Source organism: Cibotium barometz, chromosome 13 (genome assembly GCF_041138505.1).
Source record: "Cibotium barometz isolate CiBa-2024 chromosome 13, ASM4113850v1, whole genome shotgun sequence".
NCBI classification, from domain to species: Eukaryota; Viridiplantae; Streptophyta; class Polypodiopsida; order Cyatheales; family Cibotiaceae; genus Cibotium; species Cibotium barometz.
The window spans coordinates 9,466,783-9,479,278 of NC_141058.1; the positions used below are offsets into that span (position 1 = coordinate 9,466,783).

The window sequence follows — 12,496 nt, forward strand, 5'->3', positions numbered from 1 at the left end:
TTTTATTGGCCAACCTTGAGAAGAGATGTTGATGCTTTTGTTAGGCAATGCATCGTATGTCAGAAGGTGAAGTTTAACCGTCAAAAGATACCAGGGTTACTACAGCCTTTACCGATAGACCTTGGGAGAGCATTGCCATGGATTTTATATTTGATCTTCCACGTACACAAACGGGGAATGATGGCATTTGGACTATCATATGCAGGTTCAGTAAGTAGGCTCATTTCATTCTTGTGCGTAAGACGATCAAAGTTGATCATATGGTGAAGTTGTTCATGGCGAACATCTTCAAGTATCATGGCTTGCCTTCGTCTATCATTAGTGACCGTGATCCACGGATGACGAGTTTATTCTGGAGAGGGTTGTTTGACAACATGGGTACAACTCTCAAGTTTTCATCTTCATTTCATCCACAAACAGATGGTCAATCGGAAGAGGCTAACTCTACAGTGTTAGATCTTCTTAAGTGTTATGTGTCAGAGCACAAGCAACAATGGGAAAAAGTATCTTCCTTTAGTGGAGTTTGCATATAACAACACCATTCATACCTCGACGGGCAAGGCGCCTTTTGAGATTGTGGAAGGGGGGAAGAAGGTACCACCCATGTTGCACACAAAGGATAAAATCTTTGAGGCTGATCAGTATGTGGAGAGTATGGATGAAGCTTATCGGAGAGTTAAGTTGGCACTCCAGTAAAAGCAAAAGAAAGTAGTAGACCGTCACAGACGTGCATTAGAGTTTGCATTGGGTGATTGGGTTCTTTTGCGATTTGAAAAGGACAAGAAGATGAAGGGTAAAGAGCGCTTATTCCCTAAGTCGAGCATGCGCTATTATGTTTCAGGTATTGGAAAAGATTGGTGAGGTGGCCTATCGCTTGAAGCTACCAGATCACTGGAGGATTCACAATGCATTTCATGTGAGTCTCCTTAGACCTTTTCCGTGGGGATGTGCTCGAGGATGTATCAGATGAGGCTCAGCCGGAAGTTGAGGAACTTGATGAGGTTCTTATTCCAGAGCAGATACTGGCACATAAGGAAAGAAAGGTACGAGGTAAAGTTTCCCGTCGCTGTCTTGTGAAGTTCAAGAACTATTCACCGATGGATGCGAAGTGAATGGAGGAAGGTGACTTAACAGATTCACCTCAGGTTTTGCAGCTTTATCTTGATGCCTTTGAGTTGGAGCCGACTCTTGTTACGGCTCATTCAGGTTCAGCAGAGCATGGGTCTGGAGCATTGCCTGATGCTCAAGAGGGGGCTAGCACCTCCACTCCCTTGATACAGACAGGCTCAGATGGCATCTAGAGGTCGCTTGGTGCAGTTTTCGTCTCACCTGAAGGTACTGATGGCTGACAGTACATCTGTTTATGGGACTTCTATGATATATGTGTACTAGTCACATTGGATGTTGTGGTTGTGTATGCTTGAACATGTGTTTGATGCGAGGAATTATAGGAAAGTGTCGCAAGACTTTACGAGGTACATCAAAACTCTTCACATCTGTTCTATACCTTGCTTCACCACAAGTGGGACAATGTCTAGCCTTCTTATGCGTCCCACGAAAGAGAATGCAATCATTGACGCATGCATGTATGCGATCATAATCCAATCCTCCAAGAGATGTCACATAGCGCCTCGCTATGTCTCTTGAGGTGGGTAGTCTATTCCCCTTTGGAAGCATGTTTGATAATAGCCTGCATCCAATATCATCAATTAGCCCTAAACCCTAAAAAAGCAATGCTACAAATGGAAAAATGATCAAAAGGAAAAGGGAAAAGGCAAAGACAAAGAGAAGGATGAAGCCAAAGATGTAAAGCCAAAGGGCAAAAGTGGAGTCAAGATTGAAGAAATCAATGTGTCACATGCAGGTGGCAGTGAGGATGAGGTCCTATTTACGTCTTCACTTGATGCCCATTCACTTCTTACAGGTGGTCATGGTATGCACTCATGGATCATTGATTCAGGTGCCTCCTTTCATGTCACAGGTTGCAGAGACTTGTTTGTCAGGTACACTGCTGGCAATGAAGGAGTGGTGTTAGGCATGTGCTTGAGATCAAGAAGAATCTGCTTTCTACTGGACAGCTTGATGATGCTGATTATGTTACCACATTTGGTAGTGGAAAGTGGAAGATTAGTAAGGGCTCACTGGTTGTTGCCAGAGGCTCTAAGGTGGACACTCTTTATTTCATGCATGCAGGTGTTTGTCACCATGCTAATGTAAATGCAACCGAGCTGCCGGAAATTTCTATGTGGCATAGCCGGTTGGGACACATGAGTGTCAAGGGAATGGAGCAATTGTCTCGTTTGGGTTACTTGCCTTCTCTAAAGTTTTCAAGTTTTCAGTTTTGTGAGCATTGTATTTATGGTAGGCAACTACAGTGCCCCCACAAGAAAGCTCTTGGACAGAAAGATGCTCAGTTAGAGCTTGTGCATACAGATGTATGTGAAATGCCTCAGCTTTCTTTGGGAGGGGCAAAATATTTTGTGTCTTTTATTGATGATGCCACACGCAAGGTGTGGGTTTATCCTCTTCGTTTGAAGAGTGATACATTCTCAGTGTTTCAGAAGTTTGTTGCTCTTGTTGAGAATCAAACTGGCAAAACACTGAAAGCTTTGCGTTCCGACAATGGTGGAGAGTATACGTCCAAACAGTTTCAGGACTTTTGTGATGCTAAAGGCATCAAGAGGGAGCTCTCTACTCCTTAATGATCCTCCACAAAACGGGACAGCAGAGAGAATGAACAGGACCATACAGGAGAAGGTCCGTTCTATGTTGTCACATGCTGCATTACCTCATGGTTTTTGGGCTGAAGCTGTTATGACAGCCGTTCACCTTATAAACAGGTCACCTAACACGAGGCTTGGTGGGAAAGTGCCAGAAGAAGTATGGACAGGAAGCCTCCGTCATACAAGCACTTGAGAGTGTTTGGTTGCGTTGCGTACGTGCACATACGCAGGGAAATGCGCACCAAACTTGATCCTAAGTCTCACAAATGCATATTCCTAGGATATGGTGATAGAGGTGAAATGGGGTATAGACTTTGGGATCCCATGAATAGAAAGATCATACGCAGCAATGATGTCATTTTTGATGAAACATGCATGTATAAGGAGCCTGCAAGGCAACAGGAGCCTGGCAGAGTCATCTTTGATGATGATGGACATCATGGACAACAACAAAGGGCTGTAAATCAGCCATTACAGCAGGAAAACCAGCCCTTAAATGGTGCTGAAAATGGTCCAAATGGACAGCCAGAGATGGCAGAAGATATCCCTATGGATATACCACAGTTGGAGGAGATACCGGGCATGATTTTTCAGCCTTATGGCATGGAACAGGAGCCACCAATGGGTGATATGCAGGCTGGACAGCAACCTGCAAATGATGGTCATTGGGTACGGAGGTCCACAAGACCCTCCAGAGCCCCTGACAGGTTTGTTCCAGGGGTTGATTACTTGATGCTTACTGACTGTGGGGAGCCCTCATGTTATAAAGAGGCTTTACAGAGGGTAGATAAGGCTCTATGGGAGCGTGCCATGAAGTCAGAGATGGATTCTCTGCATAAAAATGGCACTTGGAAGTTGGTGCATTTGCCTGCAGGCAAGAAGGTTTTGCCATGCAAGTGGGTTTACAGGCTCAAAGTTGCACCAGATGCAAAGCCAAGATACAAAGCCAGGTTAGTGGCTAAGGGCTTCAAGCAGGAATATGGTGTGGACTTTGATGAGATCTTCTCTCCAGTGGTCAAAATGACCACACTTAGAGCTGTGTTGGCTTTGGTTGCGCATGATGATCTGGACTTGATTCAGATGGATGTGAAGACTGCTTTTCTTCACGGTGATCTCCATGAGGAGATATATATGTAGCAACCAGAGGGTTATGCAGTAAATGGAAAGGAGAAGCTTGTATGCAAGCTGAAAAAGAGTCTTTATGGGCTCAAACAGGCACCAAGAGAATGGTATCATAAATTTGATACATTCATGAAATCACAGAAATTTAGGAGAAGTGACATAGATCACTGCTTGTACACCAAGAAAGCTTTGGATGGCAGTCTATTGATTCTCATTTTGTATGTTGATGATATGTTGATTGCCGGGAAATCTCGTAAAGAGATGGATGCCTTGAAGCAGAGGCTGCATCAAACCTTTGATATGAAGGATTTGGGTGATGCAAATCACATCTTGGGTATGCGGATACTTCGGGACAGAAATCAGCATGTGTTGTATTTGTCTCAGAAGGAATACATTGGCAAAGTCTTGCAGAGGTTCAATATGGACGGGGGGAAGAAGACTAGTACTCCTTTGCCTCCATATGTGAAACTCAGTGCTATGGACAGCCCACAGTCAGATAGAGACAGGACTGATATGGCCAAGATTCCATATGCTTCAGCTTGTGGCAGTCTCATGTATGCCATGGTTGCTACTAGGCCGGACATTGCATTTGCAGTGGGAGTGGTTTCTAGATACATGGCCAACCCTGGCAAGAAGCATTGGGAAGCAGTGAAAGGTGTCATGAGATACCTGAAGGGCACACAGGATTTGTGCATTTGCTTTGGCAAACAGGATGCATTAGTGCATGGTTACACGGATTCGGATTATGCCGGTCATCCAGATAACCGGAAGTCTACTACCGGTTATGTATTTACATTCACAGGAGGTGCTGTGTCATGGATATCCAGGATGCAGAAGTGCATTGCCTTATCTACTACAGAGGCCGAGTATATTGCAGCCACAGAGGCTTGCAAGGAGGCATTATGGCTATCTCGGTTAGTGGTTGATTTGGGTTATACAGGGGATATTCCATTGTTGCATTGTGACAGTCAGAGTGCCATCCAGTTGGCAAAGAACCGTGTCTTTCATGCAAAGACGAAGCATGTGGATGTGAAGTATCACTTCATCAGAGAGGTGATAGAGAACAAGCAAATTCAGCTTGTTAAGATTCATACGGATGACAACCCGGCTGATCTGTTGACGAAGAGTTTGCCTCCGGAGCGGTTTGCTCATTGCAGACACTTGATGGGCATTGGATGAGGCCAGTTTCAGCCTTGATATGGCCTTGTATACTATCATGTACATGCTGATTTTTCTTTTCCTTTACTTAAGGGCACTTTGCCTTTAAGTGGGAGGTTGTTGGGGTAAAGGCGTTATGCCCACCCTTATAGTGTGTACAAGCCCATAAGTTATAGTACATAGTACACTTAGTACTTTTAATGTACTAAGTGCACTATGTGTACTAGTGCAATATACATGTGTGATAGGGGAGTCACACACTCATGCCATTATGAGTTGACTTATCCCCACAACTCTCTCTCTCTCTCTCTCCCTTGCTTCTCTTTGTATGTCTCCCATGAATGAACCTAACCCTAATTCTCCCGTCACTCTTTGTTGTAGAGGTGATGAATAGTTTTTTGTCCGCCAAGGGGACAGGGCTATAGCATCTTCGTCTCCTCATTATATCTTAGGAGGACCTTCTAGACTCAAGAGTTTGCGGATGATACAGCTGCCTACCTCTCAGGAGAGGATGGGAATCTCGAGAGATTTGTGCAGGCAATGAAGGACTTTTGTTTCGCTTGGACTCTCTGCACTTTATTCCAACGCCCATAGCCAGGTCCTTATTGAGTGGGCCATAGGGGACAGATTTCCGATCACCAGATCAGTTTGTATGGGTGTCCTCTCGCTTCCTTCCTCTTCCTCTTCGTTGTAGAGGTGATGAATAGTTTTTTGTTCGCCTAGGGGACATGGCTATATGGTCTTCATCTCCTCATCAGATCTCAAGAGGCCTTCTAGTCTCAAAATTTTATGGATGATACAGCTGCCTAACTCTCACGAGAGGAGGGGAATCTTCAGAGATTTGTGCAGGCAATCGAGGACTTTTGTTTGGCCTCAGGCATTGAGATCAACTGGCACAAGTTGTGTGGTTTTGGGTTGGATCCTCATTATGGTTGGCGTCCAATTGAGTCTTTTTCAGGGGATACCCAGCGGCACCCCGATCAGATATTTGGGATGTTATGTAGGGAGCCATCTTGATGCTCATTTAGATGAAAGGGAGTGATGAAACACTCAAAAGTCACAAGGCTTTGACACTCTCACAAAGAGATGAAAGCTTACTACACAAGTGGAATCACCCAACACAAGGTTTGGCCCTAGGTGTAGGTTGTCAGAGTCACGCAGCAACAGCATGCACACCACCCTGGGGCACTGAGCACAATGGTGGCTGGGCTCCCATCTCCTAGCCATTGCTCTCCCAAACACCCGGCCGGAGGAGATATCTATGACAAGGTGCCACCACACCCTATATATGGCTCTTCGACTTCCCATGCTCTCGCATATGGGATAATCCACCACAACTTGCAGTCATGTGACAACCCGAGAGTAGCTACGCGAATTGCCACTTGTAACACCCTCCCTCAATTCGAGCACCTCGATCAAGGGAGGCTAGGGCCACCCAGGACCACACGGGCCCGAGCTCTGATACCCTGCCATAGTCACACAGTAGCACTAGACTCTCACCGTTGGGATTATCCAAATTATGTTTGGTCAGTGAGTTAGGCAAGGTTTACTCACCTGCAGTTTTCTAGGCAACCTTGTCATGGATACCTCCTCCAGCCGGGATTTTGGGGGGAGCAACGGCTGGGAGATGGAAGCCCACCCACTGACGTTGCTCAGTGCCCTAGGATTGTTAGGATGCCTGGTAGATTGTACGAACATCTATATAATAAGATCTCCTTCTTGTAAGGATAAATCAATCCAAGTTCAAAGTTCAGTAGGTCACCCTTATGACGTGCTTTAGCACTCATTATTGTATCTCATTAGGATTGGAGTAATTCTCATTAGCCTCGAACATAGGTATGCTCTGATACCATGAGAAAATTTGAGGAGGATTAGATTTGGATTACTAGAGATAACACAACATAAGAGTTGAGCTCAAATGGTTGCAATATGAATTAAACAAATGATGCAGTAAACACTGCTGTAATGAAGAACCGATAAAGAATTTAAATCTGGGATTAATGTTAATGTCAATGCCTTGATCTAAGGAACAACTTCGTTGAAGACCTCAAGTCGATCTAATGTTTTCTTTTTGCTCCGCAATGTAGGTAGGTAGGTGCAGTCCATGAATTCCTGCATAATGATGCTGCAAAGTAGGAGCTAAGATATCTCCAGATCAGAAAGTGATCTGTTCAATCCCAACGGTCAAGTTGTAGAACACATAATGATAAACATTTGACCTTTTCACATCATTCAATTTCAATGGTTGGAATGCAAGATAATGGTGTTTGCAATACTGTGACATTCAGTGAACAATTCTTGTAACATACGATCACATATTTCCACCAATTGTGATTTATCCTACATGCTGCACATGATATAACATGATCCTTGACATGTCTTCAAAGCTAGTCCGCATCTTTATTCCATGTGATGAGAGGTGGTGTGATCTTGCATTCTTCAACAACTATATGGGTTCACACACAACCTAACTCTAGACCTAAACCTGGACCTTCTAGACTAGCTGTCCAGGCACTGGACCATGGGTCTAATAAGTGTCCGGGCCCCATGTACATTGTTAGTAGTTACATATTGCAAGTGGGTGCAGTCCGGACAAGCCATCAACAATGTCGAGTCCTTTTTGTAGAAGCTCACGTCAACTCTTGGAGGGTCTTTTGCGGGGTTGCCTTCTTGTGAACTTCCAATGAGATGAACTATCGGCAATGATCCCTTGGTGTTGGTATCCATGGGAGTGTGGTCCAATTGGGTGGACGATGAAGCTGGCAATGATCCCTTGGTGTTGGTATCCATGGGAGTGTGGTCCAATTGGGTGGACGATGAAGCTGTTTGGGACCCTCCGATGACTTGATGGCCCCATGTTGCAGTGGTCTTCTTCTTTCTTTGGGTAATTGGTTTCTTGCTTGGTACAGTCAAACAAGAGAGTACCAAGACACTTGAGTAATTGGTCTACCCTCACTAAGGTCCCCTGGTCTTGAGCGATGTCCCCTCCTGCTTATCTTTCAGCACCCTATTAAGGATAGTATTGACAGCTAGGTCTGGTTGTGGGGACTCTATTGGACCAACATGAGCAAGAACTACGGTTGTGGAGGCGGTGGGGCCATGGTTAGGTGGCTGACATTTGGGGCATGCTTGCTTGCTCTGTCCAATTGCACGATGGCAGAAAAATCATTTACTCTCTTGCGGATATTTTTGCAACTCATATGCGGACAATCTGCCCCGTGCTACCCCTGCCTGTGCCTTTTGGTTTGGGGTCAATGCGGGTGTGGTCTCTGCTGGCTCGGAGCCAGGAGCTCTAGAAGCCTAGGCTATGGTGGATCCTGACGACTCTGCCTTATTGCCGGAACTTGGCGCCTTTCTTCATTTTGATGGTTTGATCAAGCTCAAACGCCACCTGAAAATTCTCTGGCTGGAAGCGCTTGACGTTCCATTGTGACAGCTTTCTGGGATTGTGCGTGCTGGACTGGATGCTGGTGTGCTCTTCTGACTGTTCTGAACCCCTCCTTGGCCGTGCGTTAGCCTGTGTCTGCTGCCCTTTGGCTGCCTATGGCTGGGTATGAGAGATCTTCTAGTTATGAGCCCAGATGCCCCTTAAATCGGGATTGATCTGGCTGACTGGGCGCCTGTGCAATGAAGGGGCCGACCCTAGACCATTGGCCTTCATGAAGGGGTGCACATGGGCGCCCCTTTTTGGTACACTTGGCCCCTTTTCCTATGGTTGTTGCTAGTACCATAGGACTAGATGGGTTCACACACAACCTAACTTCTAGACCTAAACCTTGACCTTCCGGTCTAGTGTCTAGGCTGATTGTACATGATTACATATGGACAAGATGGCACAACTTGATGGTGTGGGACTTGCATGGCTTGATTGACCATCCTTGGCGGTTAAGGACTCGCATGATTTGATTGACCACCCTTGGCCACAATGAAAATGCATGGCTGGGTCTTGCACTTGTCTGTGCAGTCATGGCATCCAAGTGCAGGATGCATCTGACACTTGGTAAGCGACGGGAGAGGTTTCAAGGTAAAGTACAAGAGAGCAGGGAAGCATTGATTTGCACTTGGAGTGGTTCTGTGAATATTTGTTTTGAATCGGCAGTATTTGTTCTCACTTTTCAAGTTTTATGATAGGTAGCAATATTCCTGATTGTTGGTATTGCACTCATGGGAGCATGGCTGGGATATTGGGGAGTGCGTAAGATGGTACTTTCGGAAGATGGCACGGTTGACATTGGGACGGCTCAGTTTGTAAAATGGGCTATTCGCATTGTTGGGTTTGTCATGATCCTCCAGGTAAAGCATCAGAGCTTTTCTAACACAGAATGTGATAGCATTACAAGGAATCTGGAAGATGTAACTGGGAACTTTTTTTAATGATTCAGAGCTCCCATGACCCCATACTCGCCATGTTGGCTTTGCTCGTTGGGCTATCTCTAACTTGGACCATCAGGAAGTTACATTTACAAGATTTGGTGAACACATGGGATGCTATATTGTCATTCTGGCAAGAGTAAGTTTGAACATGCTGTATTATATGTTAGCTATTGTTGGCTGCCTCAGTGCTGAAGTCTCCTTTTGAGATGCTGGATTACAGTGTTTGAATGCAGAGCATTGATGGTTTTGTATTTGGGTGCAGGCATGCCAATTCTAATTACTATAACTTTCGAAGTAAGAATCATCGAACTGATCCTCAGCGGTTTTCAAAGGCAGAGTTTCTATCAAAACATGACACTGTGTTCTTGAGATCCCAAATTGGAACATCATATCGAGCTCCCAGTAAGCATCACAAAGTCCTGATGTTTTCTTTGGAAGGTTTTTTATGCAAGTAGACTTCATGTAGTGTGATGCCGTTCATGGCCTTTGTTGTGCTTTGTTGAGAGTTACATGTATCTTCTAAAGAGGAAGGGGAAAGCACTTTCTTATCTAGTTTACTCCTGGGCAATGGTGGGCTATGAGTTATACCCATAGAACTTGATGCGGCAGTGGGTATCCTTCATGACCACTTTGTTGGACTGTCAAGAATGATGACTTCTTTCAATCAAAGTAAACTATTTAGTCTTGGTCCCTGATGGCTGGGTAGAGATTAAAGATTTTCTGCATAGATTGGGTGATGCTTGGTAGTACATCCACTTGACAGCAGGGAAACTGTGCCATTACCCTTAACTCTGCACCTGGCTACAAGTCACCCTTGAGATACAACATTAGTCGGTTAGGGTAGGACACAAGTTTTGTCCCAAGGCTGCCTTGTCTTATCAATCTATGGGGTTCATAATCAAAGACATTTCAGCGCAAGACATCTAGTGGCCTACGGTCTTTTGAAGTTCACCGAGGTATCCCCCACCACCATAGCTAGCCATGTCCCCTCACTGCGATTCTTGTACTTTTGTGATGGAAAGCATGAATTTAATCAGCGTAGAGGTGCTGTTAAAACCCATCAGGTGCTGGATGCAGCAGGAGTTTAACAGGCTGTCTACTATGGCTTCTGAGGCAACCTACAGTACAGCCTGAAACAATGTTGAATCAGCACCTCATTAGTGTCATCAGGACAAAGGAGAGACTACCAATTGTCCATACACTAATGTACAGTTTACGGTGATCATAACCTCCACACAATAGCGCAAACCCTGTGTGTACTTATCTTCACTATGGATTTTACTTATCTTCACTATGGATTTTACTTACTCCAAATATGCTATGAAAAGCTTGTTCATGCATTGGGGCAGGACTTTTTACCTTTTCTTAAATATGTTTGCAGAGAAATCACAAGGCACTCCACCCAGCATGGCCTCAAACAGTAAATTCACAGAGCAGTACTACTCAACTTTTCATAAGACGCCAACCAAGAAGAAGATGAACCAAACTGAATGGACTGATTTTACACAGCAACATACAAAAAAGGCCATGCAAGAATTGGCAGCATCTCCAAAGTTTGCTGATTGGTTTGCAAAGAATGCAGAGAGAGTCATGATATTGCCCACTGAGCACAGAGAAGACAGATCAGCCGATGAAATTCAAACAACTGCATATATGGTACAAGCTGATGAAAATGAAGGTGTGAGTAAGTCACGTTTTTTTGGTTTTTAAACCCAAATGTGCACGGTGCCAAACACAAACAGATGAATATTTCAGGCATCCTTCACTCCAGCTCGTTGTACAGATATCAAATAGTTTGGCACCACTACTGTAAAGGAAAAAAGGAATATTCATGATTAGATTATTGGTTTACCTTGGCAACCACAGATAAATATTTTTAGCTTAATTGATATCTTACACCTTTTTTGGCAGTGTATTTTTGTGTGCACATTGTGGTCTCAAATTTTTGAGTACTGCACCTCATGTCTAGCTATCATACACATTCCCTTCTCATCCACTGACGATCCATAAACCGTGTCTATGATCATTTAAAGCCAAGACAAAAAGAGAGTTTCTCTTCATATCTTGACATTTAAAAAGACTTTTTGCAACACCTTATGAGTGAAATAGTAACTGTACCTTTGATCGGACACTTCGTATCATTGCCCACTACCACCACGATGCCAAGGCTTTATGAAGGAATACCGGTCATGCGCCTAGAAGCCTCCTTGTTGATGATCCACGAATCAGCCATTGGCTATTTCATTGCACACTTCTTCAATGGCAACAAATAGCTCTATTTCTATAGTAGCTATGCACCAAAGCTGATGCTTTTGTACTTTTATACTAACCTGAAAGTTTGATGTAAGGAGGCTCAAAACTAAACAAGAAATCTTGAAGTCAGGGAGCTTAACCTTGGACCTGATTGTGAAGATCAAAATCTAGTTTGACTCTTGTAGAGGAGAAAGACCTAATTGACTTGCTCACAGAGTTCCAAGACTGCTTCGTTCGGAAGTACACGGTCATGAAAGGCGAAGCGCACAATTCCCATCATGAAGTTGTGGACACACATGGCTTATCAATGAACCCCAAGTACTCCAAGATGGTCAAAGAAAGGAAACTGATATCAACCTCAATTAAACATACAAAATGGTATCTCCAATAGTAATAGTGCCTAAAAAGAATAGAAACATCTTATCTTCTTCTTGCAACCTGTAAAGTTGAGCCCAAGCTTCAAATACATGAACATACACCTCCGGATCATTCTTCCTTATTCTAAACATGGATAGTTCCACCTGTACTCCAAATGAACATACACCATCTTCTTCCTTTAATACACTAACATGCATCTCTATTTAATCATTCTTTTCTTGTATGTCTTTAGTAGTCTATACCTATACTTGATCTTTCTGGGCTATCCTTATTTCTGCTCTTAGCTTGATTTTCTAGGCAATCCTAATTTCTACTTAGTTTGATTCCTATCTTGTTTTTCAAGCTATCCTTCTTTCTTGAAGCATTTGTATTAAATCTCGCTTTAATTTCCTTTCCTTTGCTATCTATATTGTCCTAGGTATTCTAAGGTTCTCTAGTATTCTCTAGCATAAACGGCCTCCTTCGTCTAGTGTGCACTGCGCCCAGGG

General features: G+C 44.1%; 1 protein-coding gene across 1 annotated transcript in view; it reads left to right on the forward strand.

Moving 5' to 3' along the window:
* LOC147632341 (uncharacterized) overlaps positions 1 to 11,287 on the forward strand; it is a 46,371-nt gene extending 35,084 nt beyond the window's left edge. Inside the window, exons 7-10 of the mRNA XM_086807161.1 lie at positions 9,135 to 9,296; positions 9,386 to 9,513; positions 9,640 to 9,779; positions 10,759 to 11,287. Of these exons, the coding sequence (XP_086663287.1) occupies positions 9,135 to 9,296; positions 9,386 to 9,513; positions 9,640 to 9,779; positions 10,759 to 11,087 (759 nt within the window). The 3' untranslated portion in view covers positions 11,088 to 11,287. The remainder of the gene's footprint in view (positions 1 to 9,134; positions 9,297 to 9,385; positions 9,514 to 9,639; positions 9,780 to 10,758) is intronic.
* The last annotated feature ends 1,209 nt before the right edge of the window (positions 11,288 to 12,496 follow it).